The 21,440-nt window shown below is 39.5% G+C and overlaps 1 protein-coding gene across 1 annotated transcript in view; it reads right to left on the bottom strand.

Moving 5' to 3' along the window:
• SPAG16 (sperm associated antigen 16) overlaps positions 1-21,440 on the bottom strand; it is a 428,424-nt gene that overhangs the window by 80,621 nt on the left and 326,363 nt on the right. The window contains exon 15 of the mRNA XM_058186100.1: positions 11,116-11,242. Within this exon, the coding sequence (XP_058042083.1) occupies positions 11,116-11,242 (127 nt within the window). The remainder of the gene's footprint in view (positions 1-11,115; positions 11,243-21,440) is intronic.

The raw sequence follows: 21,440 nt of genomic DNA on the forward strand, positions 1-21,440 counted from the left end.
AAGATGTTAAGAGACAGGAAGGAATTTGCTTTTTTTACATAAGAACTTAAAAAACATCAGATTCAATTTAGATGGGAGGTGCCAGTTGGACTGACACTATTCTATCAAGGAAGGAGATATAGAATTGACACGGTTTTAAAGGCAAAGGATTTTCTTTCTACAGTTTTGAAAGTCGAAATAAGTGATAGAAAAACTTCAAGAGACTCAAGAAGGCGTGGTGACCCAAGAGCCTTTATTGCTGCCAGTATTAGAGGAACCACAAGAGCAAAGGGTGACAAGAGGAGCCCTTAAGCGTAAAGAAGAGCAACAGTCTCAAAGTAAAAGTCAGGATCCCATTATGGAAGCTGTGGGAGGAGCTAGACGGAAGATACGGGAGGAGGAGCTTCCGTTGTCTGCTTCAAAGCTTCAGGAGGCCAGTAATGGCAAATAGAATTTTGTCATGGAATGTTAATGGCTTGAATTCAGCTCAGAAAAGAAGGAAAATATTTCACTACTTGAAACAATTTAAAAATGATGTGATTTGTTTGCAAGAGACACATATAAAATTATCAGACCAAAAATATTTAATTAATTCAAAATTGGGTAACCATTTTGTTGCATCAACTTTGGAAAAGAAGCATGGAATTGTTGTATATATCAGGAAGGATATACCAGCTAAGCTAATTGAGGCAGATATTCAAGGAAGATTTATTGCTATTGAACTGGTGATAGATGCAAAAAAGACTTTGTTGATAGGTATTTATGCACCTAATCAGCAACAAGAAAAGTTTTACAAAATGTTACATGAGAGGTTGACCCTCTGGGATTATAGTTCGTTTATTTTATTAGGAGACTGGAATGGAGTAATTGATACAAGAAGGGATAAGAGAACCTCCTCCAAGAAGATACCTATACATGCAAAATTACCAAAATCCTTTTTTGAAATGATGGAAGACTTTGAGTTTAGAGATATATGGAGGTTACGGAATCCAGATGAGAGAGATTTTACTTTTTTCTGATAGGCATCAATCTTTTCACGCATTGATTTTATTTTAATTTCTAATGACTTGCTTTCTAGGGTGAAGAAAAGCGAAGATATTTCGAGGTGTTTAACTGACCATAGCCCAGTATGGATGGAATTATTACAAGGGAAAAAAGGTGGTAGAACATGGAGGTTGAATGAAAATCTGTTTAGATATGAGGATAATGTAACTTATTGTAAGAAACAGTTAAAAGAATTTTTTGATTTTAATATGTACAAAGGGACACCTATAGGAACTGTGTGGGAAGCGAGCAAAGCGTTTATTAGAGGATATTGATTTTATTTGGACAACAGGCAAAGGAATAATAAACAAAGGCAGCGTAGATATTTGGAAGAAGAAATTCAAAGGAAGCAACAGTTATTAATTCAAAACCCACAAGATCATAAACTTAAAGAGGCTATAAAAATATTACAGAGTCAATTTAATATGTTAATGGCAGACCAGGTGGCAACGAATATACAATATGCTAAACATAATACCTTTTGTAATGCAAATAAACCTGGGAGATGGTTGGCATATAATTTAAGGAAGAAACAGAAAGCACGTGTCATACAAAAATAGAATATAAAGGTAAAGAGATATACCAACAGGATAAAATTAAAAGGCATTCTCAGAATTTTATACTGCACTATATACAAAAGACAAAATATTGGATAGGGACATTTATGATTATTTGAAAGATTATAAGGTGAATATTCTAACATTAGAACAGAGGAGGAGCTGAACGGCCGATAGCTACTGGAGAAATAGTGGAGGCAATTAAACAATTAAAATGGGAAAACCCTGGTACAGATGGTCTTACAGCAACTTATTATAAAAAACACAGGATGAAATATTAGGCCCACTTAAAGAATTATTTAATCAGATACAATTAGGGTGGGAATACCCCGTCATGGAAAACATCTTTTATTTCACTGATACCGAAGAGGAGCAAGACTGCTCTAAACCTGGTAACTATAGGCCGATTTCACTTTTAAATAATGATTATAAGATTTTTGTAAAAATAATAGCAAATAGATTAATGTTAGTTTTACAACAAAGAATTCATACTGATCAATCTGGTTTTATAAAAGGGAGGCAGATGAGGAATAATGTTAGACAGATTATTAATATATTGGAATATTTGGAAAAGAAGAATACTTCAAGCGGCACTTATTTTTTTGGATGCAGAGAAAGCCTTTGATCGATTGCATTGGGATTTTTTATTTAAATTAATAGAGAAAATGCAATTTGGAGACTGTTTTATTAGAATAATTAAAGCGATTTATGGAGAGCAAACAGCACAGATTATAGTAAATGGTAGTTTGACAGAAGTTATTAAGATTGCGAAAGGAACAAGACAGGGATGTCCCTTATCACCATTATTGTTTGTTTTGACTCTGGAACCATTATTAGATAAAATACGAGAATTAATGAAAATAGAGGAATTAAGATTAGACAATATGAGTACAAAGTTAGAGCTTTTGCAGATGATGTAGTGGTTACGTTAATGAATCCTATAAATTCAAGTAGATTTTGTTGGAAGTAATTGATAAATATGGAAAGGTATCAGGATTTAAAATAAATCAGAATAAAACAAAAGTGATAATTAAAAATATGTCTATACAACAGAAACAAAAACTAGAGGAAATGACAGGATTTGAGGTAGTAAAAAAGGTTAAATATTTAGGGGTCTATATTAGCTCATCGAACAAGAAACTTTATAAGAATAATTATGACTTGCTATGGCAAAAAGTTCAGAATGATATGAGTGGCTGGAAGAAATTGCAGTTATCCCTATTGGGAAGGATTGCGGCTATTAAAATGAATGTGTTACCTAGATTTTGTTTCTGTTCCAGATGATACCTATAATTAAAAGGATAAAAATTTGGAAGATTGGCAGAGTGGGATTAATAAATTTATATGGCAGGGTAAAAAGGCGAGGTTAAAATGAAAATAATACAGGATTCACGGGAAAGAGGTGGTTTAAGAATGCCTAACTTTAAACTATATTATGAAGCAGTAACCCTTTCAGTAATAAGTGACTGGTTTAACTTAACAGAGGAAAGAACTTTGAATATAGAAGGTTATGACTTGTTATATGGATGGGATGCGTACTTATTTTATGGAAAAAAGTGGATAGGGCTTTTAAGAATCATGTGTTGAGAAGTGCTCTTTTGGTCTGGAATAAATATTCCTATAAATTAGATTACAAGATTCCTATATGGGCGAGCCCTAGACATGCAATAGAGAATATAAATATAGAACAGAAACAGGAAATGATTACATATAAAGAACTTTTGTATGCTGAAGGAGGTAGATTGCAATTAAAATCATTACAGGTATTAAATGAAGAAGGAGGAATTATACTTGGTTTCAATATGGGCAAATAAGTGCTAGATGGAAAGAAGATCAAAAATTGGTATAATGCAAAGGAGGAAAATTTAATAAAGCAAATTAGAAATCAGACCCAGGAGCATATAAAGAGATTGTATAATGTGTTGCTTGAAATAGATTCGGAAAAGGATTTGGTAAAGGATTGTATGATAAAATGGGCACAGAATATTCAGGAACCAATAATGTTGGAAACATGGGAGAAAATCTGGGTTAGAAACGTTAAGTTTACACAAGCACAGATTTTAAGGAAAATTTTTATAAGATGTTTTATAGATGGCATTTAGATCCCAAAAAATTATCATGTATGTATCCTAATATCCAAGCGAAATGTTGGAGGTGTGATTGTGATGATGCTACATATTTTCATATTTGGTGGACTTGCAAGAAAATTAAGGTCTTTTGGATAAGAATTTGGTGGATTATTCAAAATGTACTGAAGAAGAAGATAAAGTTCCTGCCACAATTTTTCCTTTTGGGAATTATAATGGATTGTACAGGGATTGAGACTAAATTGATTTTGAACTTAATAACAGCAGCAAGACTGTTGATTGGACAATACTGGAAGAAAGAAGAGATACCTACAATAGAAGAATGGATATTGAAAGTTATTAATTTGGCTGAGATGGCTAAAATCTCAGCGTTTTTAAAAGACAATACGCAGGAAAGATATTTAATTGAATGGAAAAAATGGATTGATTATCTACAAAACAGATATCAGATTAAGAAATATCAGATTGCCTTTGAATAATTAGAAAGTTATTTTATGTAATGGGGAGGGGGTTGGGAGACGAAAAGCTTTGGATGTGGTTATTTGGATTGGACTTTACCTTGTGATTGACCCGGGAAGCCGGGGGGTGGGGGAGGGAGGGGGGTGTTTTGTTTTTTTTTGGGAGGGAGGGGGGGAAAAGGGGGAAAAATGTTTTTGTTTTTTTAAAACTCTTTCAATAAAAAAAAAAAAAAATAGCATGTGCACTTCTGAACCGGTAAGGAAGGTAAGTAGATTTCATCCCTGTGCCCACCTATGTGGACATCATGACATTGCTTTTTTGTGACATTTTAAACCTCTGCACATGCGCAGAAGGCTTTGTGCATGCGAAGATGATGGCGCACACACATTTGCTAACCAGTAGGGAATGTAAGTAGATTTCACCCCTGTCAGGAACCTATTTATTTCTCACTTAGTGAAGAATTTGTTTTCCAGTTGATGTCCATTACTACTGTATTTGTTAATTAGTTAGCAAAAAGTACATCTATTTTTTCTGATTGGTTGGATGGCCTGTAGTGTACCTATGGCAATGTCGTTCTTTTTTTCTTGCATATTGACCCATATGCGGAGGTTTTTGTCTTTGGTTTCGTGCATTTCTATAGCAATATAGTGGTCTTTTACACATAGTGCAACCCCACCTCCTCTTTTATGGGGTCTAGTTTTTTTGAACAGTTTGTATCCTTCTATCAGTATGTTCCAGTTCATCTCACCAAATTTCATCCCACCAAGTTTCAGTGATTCCAACTATATCATATCTACCTTCATGTATTAATAATTCAAGTTCACCCTGTTTGTTCCCCAAACAGCTGAAGAAGTTGTAAAAAAATGCTTTTAAAAACCTCTGACGATCCCAGCTGAGCCGCCCAACAAAATAATCTACTTCAAACAATCAAAAAATTAGAGACTAATTTACAGAATAACCCATTAAACTCCCAACTACAAGAACAACTGATTCTTTATAAACACAAACTCAATTTTGTTGAACAGGAAGAACTGATTAGAAACCTGAAAGCAACCAAACAAATACACTTTGAACAAGCAAATAAACCAGGAAGATGGCTCTCTTATAAACTCAAAAAAGAGAGAGAGAGAAAAGAACCATCTATCAATTACAAGATGAAAATGGAGAAAACATACAATAGAAAAGAAAAAAGAGATTGCACATAAATATTTTGAAGATCTCTATAAGAAAGAAAAAATAGATGAGGATCAGATTAGGGACTATCGAAGGGAAAAAAGAACTCGAGAAATAAAAGACAAATTGAAAGAAATGCTGACTAAGAGGCCTTTGCGGCCTCTGACCCGGCGCAGATCCCAACCGGCTCCTTGGTTCTCCGAGGAGCTGAGGGGGATGAAACGCCGGAGAAGACGCCTAGAGAGTTCCTGGAGGTCCAGCCGTTCAGAGGCTGATCGGACACTAGTTAGATCCTATACTAGGACCTACCTAGTGGCACTGAGGGAAGCGAGACGTTGCTACGCCTCCTCCCTCATTGCGTCGGCAGATAACCGCCCAGCTGCCCTGTTTCGGGTGACCCGCTCCCTCCTTCACCAGGGGGAGCGGGATGACCTGTTGCGGGGACGTGCTGAGGAGTTTAACGGTTATCTATACAATAAAATCGTTCAGCTTAGGGACGGTCTGGACCAAAATTGTGGTGATTCAGACGGGGTATCTGAGGGCGGTCTTGGTGATGTTGTTTGGGATGAGTTTGACCCTGTGACTCCCGAGGACATGGACAGGTTGCTGGGTAGATTGAATGCCACCACGTGTTTACTGGACCCGTGCCCCTCCTGGCTGGTGCTGGCCACTCAGGAGGTGACACGAGGCTGGCTCAGGGGATCACAGTGCTTCCTTGTTGGAGGAGTCTTTCCGGCCGCCTTGAAAGAGGCGGTGGTGAGCCCCTCCTCAAGAAGCCTTCCTGGACCCGGCTGTTTTAGGTAATTATCGTCCGGTCTCCAACCCGCTTGGCGAAGGTTGTAGAAATATGGTGGCATATCAGTTTCCTGCACCTGGAGGAAACTGTCTATCTGGACCCGTTCAGTCCGGCTTCCAACCCGTTACAGCACTGAGACGGCTTTGGTCGCGTTGGTGGATGATCTCTGGAGGGCCAGGGATAGGGGTTGTTCCTCTGCCCTGGTCCTATTAGACCTCTCAGCGGCTTTTGATACCATCGACCATGGTATCCTGCTGCGCCGGTTGGAGGATTGGGAGTGGGAGGCACCGTTTATCGGTGGTTCTCCTCCTATCTCTCCGACCGGTCGCAGACGGTGTTGACGGGCAGAGGCCCACCCGGCGCCTCACTTGTGGGTGCCGCGGGGTCGATCTCTCGCCCTTCTGTTCAACATCTATATGAAGCCGCTGGGTGAGATCATCAGTGGCTTCGGTGTGAGGTACCAGCTGTACGCTGATGACACCCAGCTGTACTTTTCCACACCGGGCCACCCCAATGAAGCTATCGAAGTGCTGTCCCGGTGTTTGGAAGCCGTACGGGTCTGGATGGGGAGAAACAGGCTCAAGCTCAATCCCTCCAAGACGGAGTGGCTGTGGATGCCGGCATCCCGGTACAGTCAGCTGAGTCCGCGGCTGACTGTCGGGAGCGAGTCATTGGCCCCGATGGAGAGGGTGCGCAATTTGGGCGTTCTCCTGGATGCACGGCTGTCTTTTGAAGACCATTTGACGGCCGTCTCCAGGAGAGCTTTCCACCAAGTTCGCCTAGTGCGCCAGTTGCGCCCCTTTCTAGACCGGGATGCCTTGTGCACAGTCACTCACGCCCTTGTGACGTCTCGTCTGGACTACTGCAATGCTCTCTACATGGGGCTCCCCTTGAAGGGCATCCGGAGGCTGCAGTTGGTCCAGAATGCAGCTGCGCGGGTGATAGAGGAGCCCTCGTGGCTCCCGGTGACACCTATCCTGCGCAGGCTGCACTGGCTACCTGTGGCCTTCCGGTGCGCTTCAAGGTGTTGGTGAGCGTCTTTAAAGCGCTCCATGGCATAGGGCCGGGTTACTTACGGGACCGCCTGCTGCTACCGAATACCTCTCACCGACCCGTGCGCTCTCACAGAGAGGACTCCTCAGGGTGCCGTCGGTAGCGACAGTGTCGTCTGGCGACACCCAGGAAGGCCTTCTCTGTGGGGCTCCGCCCTCTGGAACGAACTCCCCAGGACTTCGTCAACTTCCGGACCTCCAACCTTTCATGAGCTTAAAACTTACTTATTTATCTGCGCTGGACTGGGTTAGTTTTTTAAGTTATGGGTTTTTAATGGGTTTTATCTCCAAATTTTAATTTTGGCCAATTTAAATAAGTTTTTTAATTGTATTTTAATTGTATTTATAGTGTATTGTGTATTTTTACTTGGCTGTGAACCGCCCTGAGTCCTTCGGGAGAAGGGCGGTGTACAAATTTAAATAATAAATAAATAAATAAATAATAAATAACACTATGATGGAATTAAATCAAGCAGTTAGATCCCAGAAAAGTAATAAAACACCAGGCCTTGATGGTTTCCCATCAGAATTCTATAAGGCAATAGAAGAACAAATAGGACCAATAATGGTTGATTTATTTAATGAGATATTAACATCAGCTAAAATGCCAGATACTTGGAGGGAAACACTAATTTCGCTAATCCCAAAGGGGGATACAGATCCCAGAATGATATAAAACTATAGACCAATCTTTCTGTTAAATGTAGATTATAAAATATTCGCTACTATTATCGCCAACAAACTAAGAAAATTTTGAACGATTATATACACTCAGACCAAAATGGATTCCTCCCAGAAAGACAAATTAGCAAAAATAAATATAATCTATATTATCTGAAGAACAGTTATGTTTAAAAGGAGTTTGGTATTTAGAAGTAAGGATTTAAATTAATTATAAAAGCAAAGTTGTTTTACATTTTATTGTATAAACAGAAAACTTTTATTAAAATACAAGTAGTCCTCGGCTTACAGGTAGCGTTCATTTAGTGAACGTTCAAAGTTACAATGGCAAAAAGAGACTTATGATCATTTTTCACACTTATGACTATTTCAGCATCTCCATGATCACATTATCAAAATTCAGATGCTTGGCAATTGACTCATATTTATAACAGTTGCAGGGTTCTGGGGTGATGTGATCACTTTTGTGACCTTCTGACGATGGGAAGCCAGATTCACTTAACAATGATCTTACTAACAACTGCAGTGATTCATTTAACAAGAAAGGTCATAAAATGGGGTAAAACTCACTTAACAAATGTTTCACTTAGCAGCTCAATTGTGGTTGCAAATTAAGGATTACCGGTACTAAGTATTTTTTGCGGAGGACTTGAATATCAATATCATTTAGGCTACAATTCAATTACCTGCTTTCTTGAAAAAAAAACCCAACATGAATTTTAAAAAACCCTTATATTTGAAAAACAGATACATGAGATTTCACCATTAGAAGCGATAATAAAAATATGTATGTTTTTTTAAAAGCCAGATATAGTTTCATAAAATCATAGAATGATATGGCTAGAAGGAACTATGAAGATCTTCTAGTTCAATCCCTGCTCAAGGCATTCTGAATAGTTTTGTCCAACTTTAATTTATCTTTTTTTGACATTTTTTAAAAATATCATAAAACATGTTTGTACTGGAAATCTTATCCTTATGTACCCATACCTACACCCTCAGTATGGTAGTTGAAATATATACATTTAGAATAGAATGAATAGAGCTGGAAAGAACCTTGGAGGTCCTCTAATCCAGCCCCCTGATCAGACAGGAGAACCTATAATATTTCAGATAAGTGACTGTCTAGATTCTAGACTCTTTTTGAAAACATCCAGTGATGGCGCGCCCACGATTTCTGGAGGCTAATTGTTCCATTGGTTAATTGTCCTCACTGTTAGGAAGTTTCTCCTTAATTCCAGGTTGCTTCTCTCTTTGATTAGTTAACCATTATTTCTTGTCCTGCTCTCTGGTACTTTGGAGAATAATTTGACCCTCTTTTCGTTGTGGCACCCCCTCAAGTACTGGAATACTGCTGTCATGTCACTCTTAATTCTTTTCTTTAGACTAGCCAAAGCCAAATCCTGCAGCCATTCTTCATATGTTTTAGTCTCCAGGCCTTTGATCATCTTAGTTGCTTTTCTCTGAACTTTTTCCAAAGTCTCAACATCTTTTTTGTAGTATGATGACCAAAATTGGTTGCAGTATTCCAGGTGTGGTCTTACTACGGTTTTATAAAGCGATACTAATACTTCATATGATCTTGATTCTATGCCTCTGTTTATACAACCCAGGTCTCACACGACATCACAGCTATGCCCCTGCACACTGTTTTGGAGTTGCCACCAGGATTGTATTAGCTTTTTTGGTAGCGGCTGTACACTGCTGGCTCAAAACAGGGCTAGTAAAATGTTGTTCAGTAGGCAAATGTAACTCCTGCAAACCTTAGGACTTTAGAAAACAGAAGGATAACCCCCACTGACAAAATGAAGAAGATGCATTCAGTTTTTAATGGCTTTTGTGATTGTGTTTCTCTGAGCTGCATAAAATAGTGTGTGTTTTGGAGTATTAGAAATCAAGCATTGCATTATTATTCAACATTAGCTCCAGCTGCTGATTCAATGACTGAAGGCCAATTGGTAAAATGCAAATTCCACTTTCTAGCTTTATTCTAATAAGCAGAAAAGCCAAGGGCCTGTATAAATCAGGACAATCATTTTATGAAACTAAGCTGAATGCACTTATTATAAGAAGAAAGCACAGTACTTAGTTTGTAAAGGGAACATTTGCTTAAAGAAAGAAAGGAAGGAAAGAAGAAAATAACCTTATTTTTAAGGATAAGATTCATTCAATTTTAAAAAAGGGAAATATAACAACTCTTTAGGAAGAAGACCAGAGATTTTTTGCTTGCTTCAAAGAGAGGCTGCATGGGATGAAAAACACCATTCTTCCCTTCTCTAAAAGCATTAAAAATGTTTTTTGCTTAAAATGCTCACCCACAAATAATAAAGAAATAACTTCTTACCTATCTGTGGATTTTATTATCTGTCATGGACGCTTTATGTTTTTATATTAGTGTTTCAATTGTTTTAATCTACTTCAGTTCTGCAATTAGTTATACCAGTGGTAGTCAACCTGGTCCCTACCACCCACTAGTGGGCGTTCCAGCTTTTATGGTGGACGGTAGGAGTTTTGTCCGATATTGAAGCACTTTCTTTTTTTTAATTTAATTGACTTTTTAAAAAATTTTCATAGCATTATTTGAAAACATTTTCATTTGGTTTTCATAAAATTCCCCGTGACAATTTAAATTTCTGAAAATATACTATTTGTATCGCCTGCGCATAAGTTTAGTTCACGTTACATAAGTGAAACTAAATGGAGCTATAATGTGACTGCAAAAAAAAAGAGCCTCGTCCCAGAATAGCTTGCGCATCTTCCCCCACACCACCCAGCTGTAACAGACAAGCAGAGCTGATAGCCAGCGCCCCTCCCCCAAACCCAACCCATGATACGCGAGAGGCATGCACAGGTGATGATATACTTTATAAATCACCATTACTGTGGAACCGGTGGGTGGTTAGAAAATTTTGCTACTAACAGAGATATAAAAGTGAGCAGTAGGTATAAAAAGGTTGACTACCCCTGAGTTATACATTCAAAATAAATAGAGCAATTACTATCATTTCTCAGAAAGTTAGAATCTTTCATTCAAATTAAATGAGGAGATTCAATAAAAGAAAGCCTTTTTTCATAAGGCACAATTAAGCCACAAAATTTGCAGTTATTTTGCAACGTTTTATGTTCGTTTCTTTTTCACTTCTCAAGTCTTTTGTACATATGTACAAGAAAATAGTAAAAGTACATCTAATTAGGTTTCTAAAACTCTTAATAAATCCAGCACAGCAGACAAATGGCCTTGCTACAACCTTTGTCCCTGATATCTCCTGTGTCAAGAAAGATCTTACCGGAAGGATCAAAAGCCACCTGGTTGCAAGGGTGCGGACCAGCATCAATGGAGACCATTGGGACTCCCCTCCGAACATCCCATAGTTTCAATACACCATAAGAATCACAGGAAACAATTGTATCACCCTGTAAAGCACAGGGAGGGGAGAAGAAGAAGAAAAATTATTATAATATAAAGGAGGACATGTTAAATCTTTAAATGTCTCTAAGAGAAAATATAGGAATCATTTCCCTAAACATTTCATTCTGAATGTCACTGTATGGCTGTGTAAATCTTTTGAAAGAAGTACTTGCAACACACAAGAAAATGTTCAAGAGTATTTGTCTATCCATCAGTAAATTTTCCTTTTCTGCTAGGCTTACATGGTTGCTTCATAAATTGCTTCTGGCTGTCTCTGCATATAGGTCCATACACAACCATTTTATTCTGCTTTTCATCTAAAAGGAGATAGCACTGACATCCTGCTTCCTGTATGTGAGCGAATCCATCTCCTGGTTATGTTGACCATTGTTATGGTCTGCTGCATGGGTCTCATCTTTTTATATGTATTTATCATTTTCATGTTGTATTAAAATATTAATATTGTAATATTGGACAGAGTTATATATTTGAAATGGGGAGCATTTGTTTATATGTTCAATAAACAAACAGATTGGTAGAAGAATATAGTACAAAAAAGACAATAATTAGAAATCTCATAAAATTTGTCTTTCTGTCTTTGCTTTACAACTCACTTTTAGCTTACTAAAAATTTGGAAGAGGGTTTTTTTTTTGCCCCAATTTTCCATTCTCCTCTACATGAGCAGTGGTGGCACAATGGTTAGAGTGCAGTACTGCAGGCTATTTCGGCTGCCTGTCAGCTGCCTGCAATTTGGCAGTTTGAATCTCACCAGGATAAAAGGTTGACTCAACCTTCCATCCTTCTGAGGTGGGTAAAATGACTCTGTAAACCACTTAGAGAGGGCTGTGAAGTAGTATATATGTCAAAGTGCTATTGCTATTTTCAATAATTTTAACAGTTTGTGACTTAACCCCTTCAATCAAAAATAAAATCTCTTTTGAAACAAACTTCTGGTGATTTCACGGACATATACCACAAAGTAGATTAATTTTATTTCTTCCTCTGTTTTCTTGAACTCCTAGGATACCCAAATGTTTTAGGATTTCCTGATAGTCTTCCATCCAAGTATTAAGCATGCACAACCCAACTTTGAATTTTGAAATGAAACCAATGTTAACCATGGACAGACCCATGATGTTGAACCTATGGCACACGTGCCGGAAGTGGCACATAGAGCCATCTCTCTGGGCACGCCAGCCATCGCCCGTTGCTTTTCCAGGTTCTGGCACGCACATGGCCAGCTGGTCTTTGCACGTGTGGGAGCTGGTCTCTGCATGTGTGGAAGCACCAGAAACCGGAAGAGCAGCTCCCTGGCGTGCATGTGCATGCCGGGAAGCTGAGCTTCTGGTTTCTGGCGTGCCAACTGGTCTTTGTGCACGCATACATGCATGCATGCACCAGAAATCAGAAGGTCAGCTTCCTGGCATGTGCATGCACGCTGAGGAGCTGCTCTTCCAGTTTCTGGTGCTCCCCCCTGCGCGTGCTCCCGTTTTGGCACTCAGTGCCAAAAAGGTTTGCCAACACTGACCTAGACTCAAAGGAGCTGAGTTCACATGTGGTATATGTCAATACCAAAGAACATTCTTTAGCACTTTCTCTTTTTAATGTACTTATAGACCTTACTCTTGCTATAAGAAATTCTGAAAATGTCTTTTCTTTTATAGTAGCTGACATATTGTTACATGTGCATATTTTGTAGTTATGCCAGAAACATTTTCCATTATAACATTTCTTTAATAGAAGATTTTGGTATTATATTTAATCTCTCTACAAACTGGAGTAAATCCGATCTAATGTAGATCTCATTTAGAAATAAACCTACTATGTTTATAATTTGGAGCTTTAGACTGTACCCAGATATTTTAATTTATCTTGTAAACTTATCTTCTATTTTGGCACCCACCCCACCAATAAGTTCTAGTATTTTGACAAATGTGCTGAAATGAATCAAACTCAGAAATTGGTTTATATAATTTAAGAAACATTTCTACTTGCATTGTTTCATATTATTTCAAATTAATAGCTTCATGAGTTCACTAGTAAATCATCTTATACATCTATAGATGCATATTAATAAATACAAATAAACTCTTGTGCAATCTTCTTCAACAATTTTATTGAAACAATTTCCCACATTTTCAACCCTTTAGTAACACATTTGTGTTAATTTGAACTAAGGATTGGAATAACAAAACTCAGAAAATGCAGAAGTGAGCTGTCTCTGGATTCAACTTGAGAGTTATTTCACTCCTCTGTAACACTGGCAAGAATTGCAACCCTTGTTTCTTTGAGGATCAATTTTATACTCTTTACCATGTAACATTCATGTAGAAAACAGTGGTTCATAATTATAACCTGCAAGTTCTGGGAAAAACTCTACTTTTCCCTAATTGACACTTTATTCAAGCTAAGCATTAGCTGTCTGGTTTGTGTTATGTTTGCTACCTATTGCTGCCTCTAAAATTCCATATTTGTTAAGACATGGAAATTTATTATCTGGAATTCCTAAACTAGTTCCTTATCTGTGTTAGATTATGCCATAAAAAGTTGTCATTGACACTGAACAACCGCAAAGATAGATTTTCTCCATGGATCTTTATTAGAAAATCAGCCTAATAATGTGTAACTGATATTAGCACTAACCTTGGAAATATTGAATATCCTTTTTTTCCTGGTAAATTGATAGATTGTTTTAAAGTTTGAAATGATGTAAATATGAGACTATTACAATAATGATATGCATTCCATAATTATTGAACAAATTAACCTGAACTAGTGGATTATTGAACTATACTGTAATGTTCTCTATGAAAATTTAATCTTTTTTTTATACAGTAGCAAGCAAGAGTAGTTTTGTACAAGTTAATCTAACTTCTTTCCTTGTCACTATCCACTGATTCAGAGCAAATTTCTCTCTGCTCAAGAGCAAGAGAGTATTTTTTCTGCTGTTAGTAGAACAGATGTTGTCGTGTGTGAATTTCTATTTTCAGGGCACTGCGAGGATAATCCATGGATGGGATACTCATCAGCTTTATGCTAGAGACTGAGTACAATTTTTTTTTAAAAAATTCTTTTGACCCCACCTTCTCTGTTTGTGTGCCCATGCCCGTCAGTTGTTTCACGAAGGTGTAGGTATCTAATCAAATAATTAAGGAATAAAACCCACCCTGGGGCCTCAAATAGGAAGCCAGTGGGCGGGCTGGATTATCCTCTTCCCAAAAATGGATGTTCAGACAAGACAATGTCCATTTTCCAGTGCTTTGCTTGGATGATCCATGTATGGGATATACCCAAGCTTAATCATGATGGGCAGGAGTCTGACTGACGTCTGGGCCCCGGGTGGAGTGTACACTCTGCAACACCCATCATCCGAATGCAGCCTCAGCTGAGGCATATTTGTCCAATTTGTAATGGCATATAAATGGCAACAAGGATAGCCAAGTGGCTGCCCTACAAATGTCATCTACAGAAGCCTGTGTAGACCAAGCTGCTATAATTGCGGCACTCCGAGTTGGATGCACCAAAATCCATCTCAGCAAAAGCTTGCCCCTGAGTTTATATGCTTTTGCGATGCAGGCTTTCAACCAATGTCCCACAGTAGAAGATGAGACTTTTCTGCCTGTCACGAAGGATGAAAGGACACCAAAAGAGCTTCAGTCCGGCAAAATGATGCAGTTCTTTTAATGTACCTGCAGAGGGCCCTCCTAACGTCCAAGGTGTGCCATTTTTCTTCCAGTGGATGGTTAGGAGCTGGGCAAAAGTCTGGTAAAATGAGCTCCTGGGCATGGTGAAACCAAGAGTTCACCTTGGGCAGAAAGGAGGGATCCAACAGCAGTACTATTCTGTCTGAATGAAATATGCAGAGGTCCTTTCAAATGGAAAAGGCTGCCAGTTCAGAAATCCTCCTGGTAGATGTAATAGCCAGGAGAAAGGCGGCCTTGAGTGTCAGAAATCGTAGACTTATAGAGGTCAACAGTTCGAAGGGTGAATCCATAAGTGACTGAAGCAGTAAAGGGAGATCCCATGTCGGGTAGCGATGAACAACTGGAGGGTGAAGATTGGTAGCTCCCTGGAGAAAGGAATGAACCCTTGGATGGTGAGCAAGAGTTAGGTGAGAGTCACATAGCAGGACCATAACAAGGCTGCAACTTGTCTTTGTAGTGTTGTTGGTGCTAATCCTTTGTCCAATCCTGATTTCAGGAAATCAAGCACCTCTGGAAGACACTGAGGTAGGGTCAATGTGTTCTTTGGAACACCAAAAACAGAAGGAACGCCAGGAGGCATTATAAATGCGGTTCATGGACTCTCACCTAGATGCTTGTATGGTATATATCAACTTCCCTGAAAGATTGTCTTTCCTCAGGAGGATCCTCTCAAGTGCCAGATGGTCAACTGGAGCCACCGGGGCTCTGGATGGAGTATGACCCCCGGCTGAGAGAAATCCTGTCCTGAGGAATCATCCAGGGTCAGGACACTGATAGAGTCCGCAGATCGGCAAACCAAGGGTGGCAAGGCCAATACGGGGCAACCAGGAGCACCTCTGCTTGTTCCGCTAACAGTTTCCGAAGGACCCTTGGAATGAGAGAGGTGGGCAGAAACGCGTATAGCAGACCATGCAGCCATGCCAATCAGAGAGCATCGCAGGTTTCTGCTCCTGGACTTGGGAATCAAGAGAAGAACCGTGGGAGATGCGTGTTCTCTGGTCTGCAAACAAATCGAGGATTGGATGACCAAATTGGAGAGACAGTTCCTGAAAGAGCTGTGGATGAAGACGCCATTCCGATGGATCCAGGTGAAGATGACTCAGCCAGTCCACCTGAAGTTTGGAGGAGCCAGATACGTGCTCTGCCTGGAGGGAGAACAGATGTCATTCTGCCCAGTTCAGCAATCTCTCTGCCTCGTCCATTACAGCCCGAAAACAAGTGCCTCCTTCTCGATTTACATGGGCTTTCGTAGCCACATTGTCTGTTAAGATCAGCACATGCCAACCCGTCACTATGGCTTGAAAGTGGCGGAGAGCTAGGTGGGCTGCCCGCAGTTCCAAGAAATTTATGTTGTTCTTTTGCTCTGTTGGGGACCATTGTCCTTGTGCTACTTGGGAAAACATATGTGCCCCCCAGCCGGAGAGACTCACATCCAATGTTACTGTGACTCTTTGTGGTTCCTGGAACATGCAACCTTTCTGAATCGTCATCGATTCCCACCAGTGGAGGGAAAGACGTATGCACGTGGGAATCACTACCTTGATTCTGGAGTTGCTGTGACCTGTTCTCTGAAATGGCCGCAGAAAACATTGTAGAGGTCGTACATGCCTGCATGCCCAAGGCACTATTGCAATGCACGAGATCATTTTCCCAAGCAATTGTGATAGAAGAAGCAAGGGAACTGACCTTTGGGAAACCACCTGAGACACTAAGTCCCTGATACTGTGCTGACAGTCGGGAGACAGGAAAACCTGACCCTGAATTGAGTCTTCCCCAGAGGAAGAATGTGATTGGTAGGCTGCAGATGACTCTTTTTCAAATTCAATGAAAATCCATGGCATTGAAGTATTTGGATTATTGTCGCTAAATCCTTGGTGGCTTGCTCCTTGGTGGATGACAAAGATTAGTATGTCGTCCAAGAAGCAGAGTATGCGTACCGGGACCAACCGGGCTATGGCTGCCACTGCCACTAGCAACTTGATAAAGGTCTTGGGGGCTGATGACAGGCCAAATGGCATCGCTCGGTATTGAAAGTGATGCTTCACATATTCAAAATGCAGGAATTTGTAATACATAGGATGGATTGGGATATGCTGCCGCCTGGTGAGTTTTCCTAAGGGCAACCTCCACCTTTCTATCTTCCATTTTTAAAAGTTCTAGAACATCATTAGACAGAACTGTGGAAGATGTCAAACAAACCACCTGTGCATCTACAGTAGGTAGTTGTAGAAGACTTTCTAGATCTGGCGCTGTGCAGTAAAGTCATCTATCGTGACCACTGGGCACCACTAAGGAACCAGGCTGACTCCATTGTTTCTGAATGACCTCAGTAAATAGCTGAGGGCAGGGAATTCCTGGTCAGGGGTAGGGACAGAGAAAAGGCCCTCATGAGGATGAGAAACAATTCTGAGATTGATCTACAGGAACTTCCTCAACTCCAATATTTTTCATGGTTTTTATTTTATGCAATAACGACTTAAATACAGAAGGGCGAAATAAGCCCATAAAGGCTTGTCTATCTGGAAGTACCCCTTCATCATCGGGGAACTCAGGATCTGCCTGATCCTCCTCACCAGACCAAGAATATGCATCTTCCAAGGAGCTATGTTGAGAATGCGAATCTGATTCTGGCTCCTCTGGAACTTGTACCCTAACCTGAGGTTGCAAGGTAGTAGGCATATTTGGCAGTTTACTGCTCTGAGAGAACCCTGTAGCAACAGCCTTTGTAAAATCTTCAGTGAGCATAGCTTGAAAGTCCAGGGTTAGACCTGTATCTTGCCCTTCCCCTGCGTGCAGCCCCGCTGCTATAGGGGTAAATGTCACCTCCAGAGCTGCATGAGGAACCTGAAGTCCCTTGGCCAGTGCAGACTGTGACAGGTTTGGGATAGGAAAAACCTCTCCCCGGGATTCCACCAACTGGTATTGATGCTGGTGACAAGCCCCACCTAGTGACCAGGTTTGGAACTGCTTACATTCCTGGGATAGAGGAGCCGCTACTTGTGGTCCTTGTATACCAGTATCTGTAATAGAAACCGATAGTGAAGTTTTGTTTTGGGCCTGTTGTTGAGCCTTTGAAAATTGGCGCTCCAAGGCCACATGGTGTCTCTTAGCGTCTTTGTCACTGTGTGAAGACTTTGTAGAAGGTGCAGGCAATGACTGCCTACCACTATCTGCCTTGTCTCTGGATTCAGGCTGAGAACACTTTTTGTTTGGTTTAGGAGTCCTAGTGTGGCCACTAGATGGGGCAATGTCAGGAGACAATCCAGGATCAGCCATATTGTTGTCACAGTTAGAAAGGCAGAGCTCAAATGAACTCAATGTCTAAGGCAAATATTTCCAAAGGTAATATTCTATATGCCTCCAAATGAAGAAGTTAATCAACTTCAGACAATGTTCTATGGACCTTGTGCAATCCAAATGAAAATGCTAGAAAAAAGCAGAGTCAGTGACCCAAAGGATCAAATGATAGATGAGGCAAAGGCTTGCAGGCAACTAGTTAATGCCAATTTAAACCTTTCAATAGTCAATGGCGTGAGAACTAATTGCCCTCCCAGAACCTCGATGAAACCCCTCAGGAATAATCCACTTGCGCAGGAGTGGAGCTCCAATTCCCTCAGCACTGCTTCGCAATTAACGAAAAAACAGAGGCAGGGGAAATTTGACAGACAGTTTCCCGCCTCCGCGGCTCATCACTTTGAAATATAAAATGGCACTTGATCTGTCAGCTCAGCAAATGCCTCCTTGATGCCCGACTCACAGTTAACCAGGCGGCTATGGACTTTTCCTCAGAAGCTGAAAAGTGAGGCGCGAAGTAAAAACCTTCCCAGTGCCATGAAGCGTTCAAAGCATCTCAGAATTTGCCTCGGTGATCCAGGCAGTGACTCTGGAGCTGCCAGAAGGATCGGGGGCTATAGGCAGTGGCGGTTATGCCGGCGGACCAGGACACCAGCTCAGCTGGCGGTGGCAGACCAGTGAAAGTACGCTGTTCGGAGGTGCCCAGTAAAGGAACTCAACTCCGAGTGCTGCTTTTTTGCTTTGGGTGGTTGCATTCAGCCTGGAGCCCCAGGAACGACTATCTAACCACCAGCAGCTGAGGGCTAGCCACAGCCGTGAGCTGCCCTGTCAAAATGTCAAATGCGTAAAACAAATTTTTCAGCTCCCAAACTATATCGGAATAAAACTAATGAAAAATAAAGAAAAAAACTATTCAACAAAAACAATAACTCTGTCAAACTGTCAGAGCAATGAAATGCATTTTCGTCTTGCTTGACTGAGTGAAAACAACTGATGGGCACGGGCACATCAACAGAGAAGGCGGGGTCAAAAGAATTTTTTTTTTAAAAAAAATTACACTCAGTCTCTAGCAGAAAGCTGATGAATAACTCATCCATGGATTATCCAAGCAGCACACTGGAAAATGGTTGAAAGACTGGTAGTCTAAATTCTTCGTGAGAATGGAATTCTTGATGTCAGATGAAAGTGCAAGTCTCTGACTATGTAAATTATGGTTAAGAAGCTAATTGAGACAATGGGAGAAAGGCAAATCCTGCAGGCTTAATTCACCACTAATCTTCCAGACAGGAATACATATCCAGATACAGATACATTACCAGAAACAAAATCAGACTGTGGGCTCCTACTCCTTTTTAGCACTGATGATATTACCTATTTGGGTAATGAAATGTCTGGAAGAAAAATGCCAAACTGGGAGACCACCAAGGAACCCACAGTTCAACCCTGAGCTACAAATATTCTTTTCTATTGGTAAGATAAAAATACAAAGAAACTATGGTGATCACTCCATAATATAATCAAAATAAAGATCCTAATTTGCATATACTATATATATTTTCAGATAAGCTGGGAATTTTAGGTATCAAAACTGGCCCAAAGTCACCCAACTTTCATATGTAAGGGATCAGCAGAATGCATCGTCAGCCAATACTTAACCATTATACCAAAATGGGTATCTGTTGTTCAGGGTTTGAATTTCCTAGGTTTTGCTACCAATCTACTTTTATTTTTGAATTATTGGGGTATTTACTCTGCGTTCACTACAAAAACATATGGTTTGGCAATATTTGAATAGTAATGAAATAAAGTTGCATTTATTATTCCTGTTACATTATTAACATTATCTTTATTCCATTTTTTGTTAACAAAACAATCACATCAACATCTCCTTTTGGACTGTTGTTAACAATTCTTATTAAGAGATGCAGGAAATCGGGAAATGTATATAAAAAGAAAAGACCTAAATAGTTTCAGATTAAATTAGTTAGGAAGTGCTTTGGATCCTAGCCAATCTCTCTTATCCTTAAAATCTATAAATTTGATCTTGAAATAAATTGAAATTCCACTGAGCAAATAAGACACATCTTAAGTAGTACATTCTGTTTTCAGGATTGATGTTTTAAGGCACTGATAATACATGGGACTTTTGACTATGATCCCCCCCCCAAAAAAATGCTTAAATTAACTCTAGTTGCATAGGGAAGTTTTCAATCCTTCCATAATTGTTATTATTTCGCAAGGCACTCTGCCCTTCTCTTTGCTATATTCAATTGTTGTTACTTGCCATATAGCAAAATCAGTTCCATGCAGGAATGTAACATATTGCTAAGAAAGAACTTAGCTGTAGAAGAATGAATGTAAAATGTTATTCAACTCAGATTCAAATAACATAAGACTAGTTCTGAATTACTGCTCTTATGGGTTATATTGAAATATAGAAATGTCAACTGTAACATTTTTATACGGTAAAAAAATAGCTATTTCTCATCAATTCAATAATTAATCTTAGCAAACCTATATTTCCATGATCTTTTCCTTTCATGAACTATTGAAATAATGAGCAACTGAACTGTAACCAATAATATAATACTGTACAGCTTTTATTAGAGAATGTCATACAGAAACACACATAGTGAAAACACAGGGAAATCATTCATACAATATTGTATCATAAAAAATCAATACATTTACTTATGTATTGTTTTCTCATGGATTGATAATTCTTTCTGGAAAAAAGAGTCAATTTTAGTCTGTTTCTTGTTTTTTTATGAAGGTAAGCAGAGAAAGTACTCTAAACGCTGGCCATACCACTTAGCATACCTGGCCATTTTTCCACAGCAAATGACTTTAACTGCATTATTAAATGACTGACATTTCTTCATTCAGAATATCTGCAATTTCTGTATTCTTCTGTGGTAATCAAGCTAAGAATCAATATCAGAGTAGAGCTGGAAAGGATTGGGGATCTTCTAGTCTATCTCCCTGCTCAAGCAAGAAATCCTATTGTCTACCTCCGCTTTATTTTAAGTGTATTTCACCTACTAGACTGTTTTACTGTTTTATTACTTCGTTAAAGGGTTTCTTCTTACTGAATGTCTTACATGATTTATGGAGGAGGGGGGAGGTTTGTACTGTTGCCAGCGTTCGGCTGACATTGCATATGTGGGGGGAGATAGTCTTTCAAACAGACGTTTGAACTGATTT

This window comes from Ahaetulla prasina, chromosome 1 (assembly GCF_028640845.1).
Source record: "Ahaetulla prasina isolate Xishuangbanna chromosome 1, ASM2864084v1, whole genome shotgun sequence".
NCBI lineage: Eukaryota > Metazoa > Chordata > Lepidosauria > Squamata > Colubridae > Ahaetulla > Ahaetulla prasina.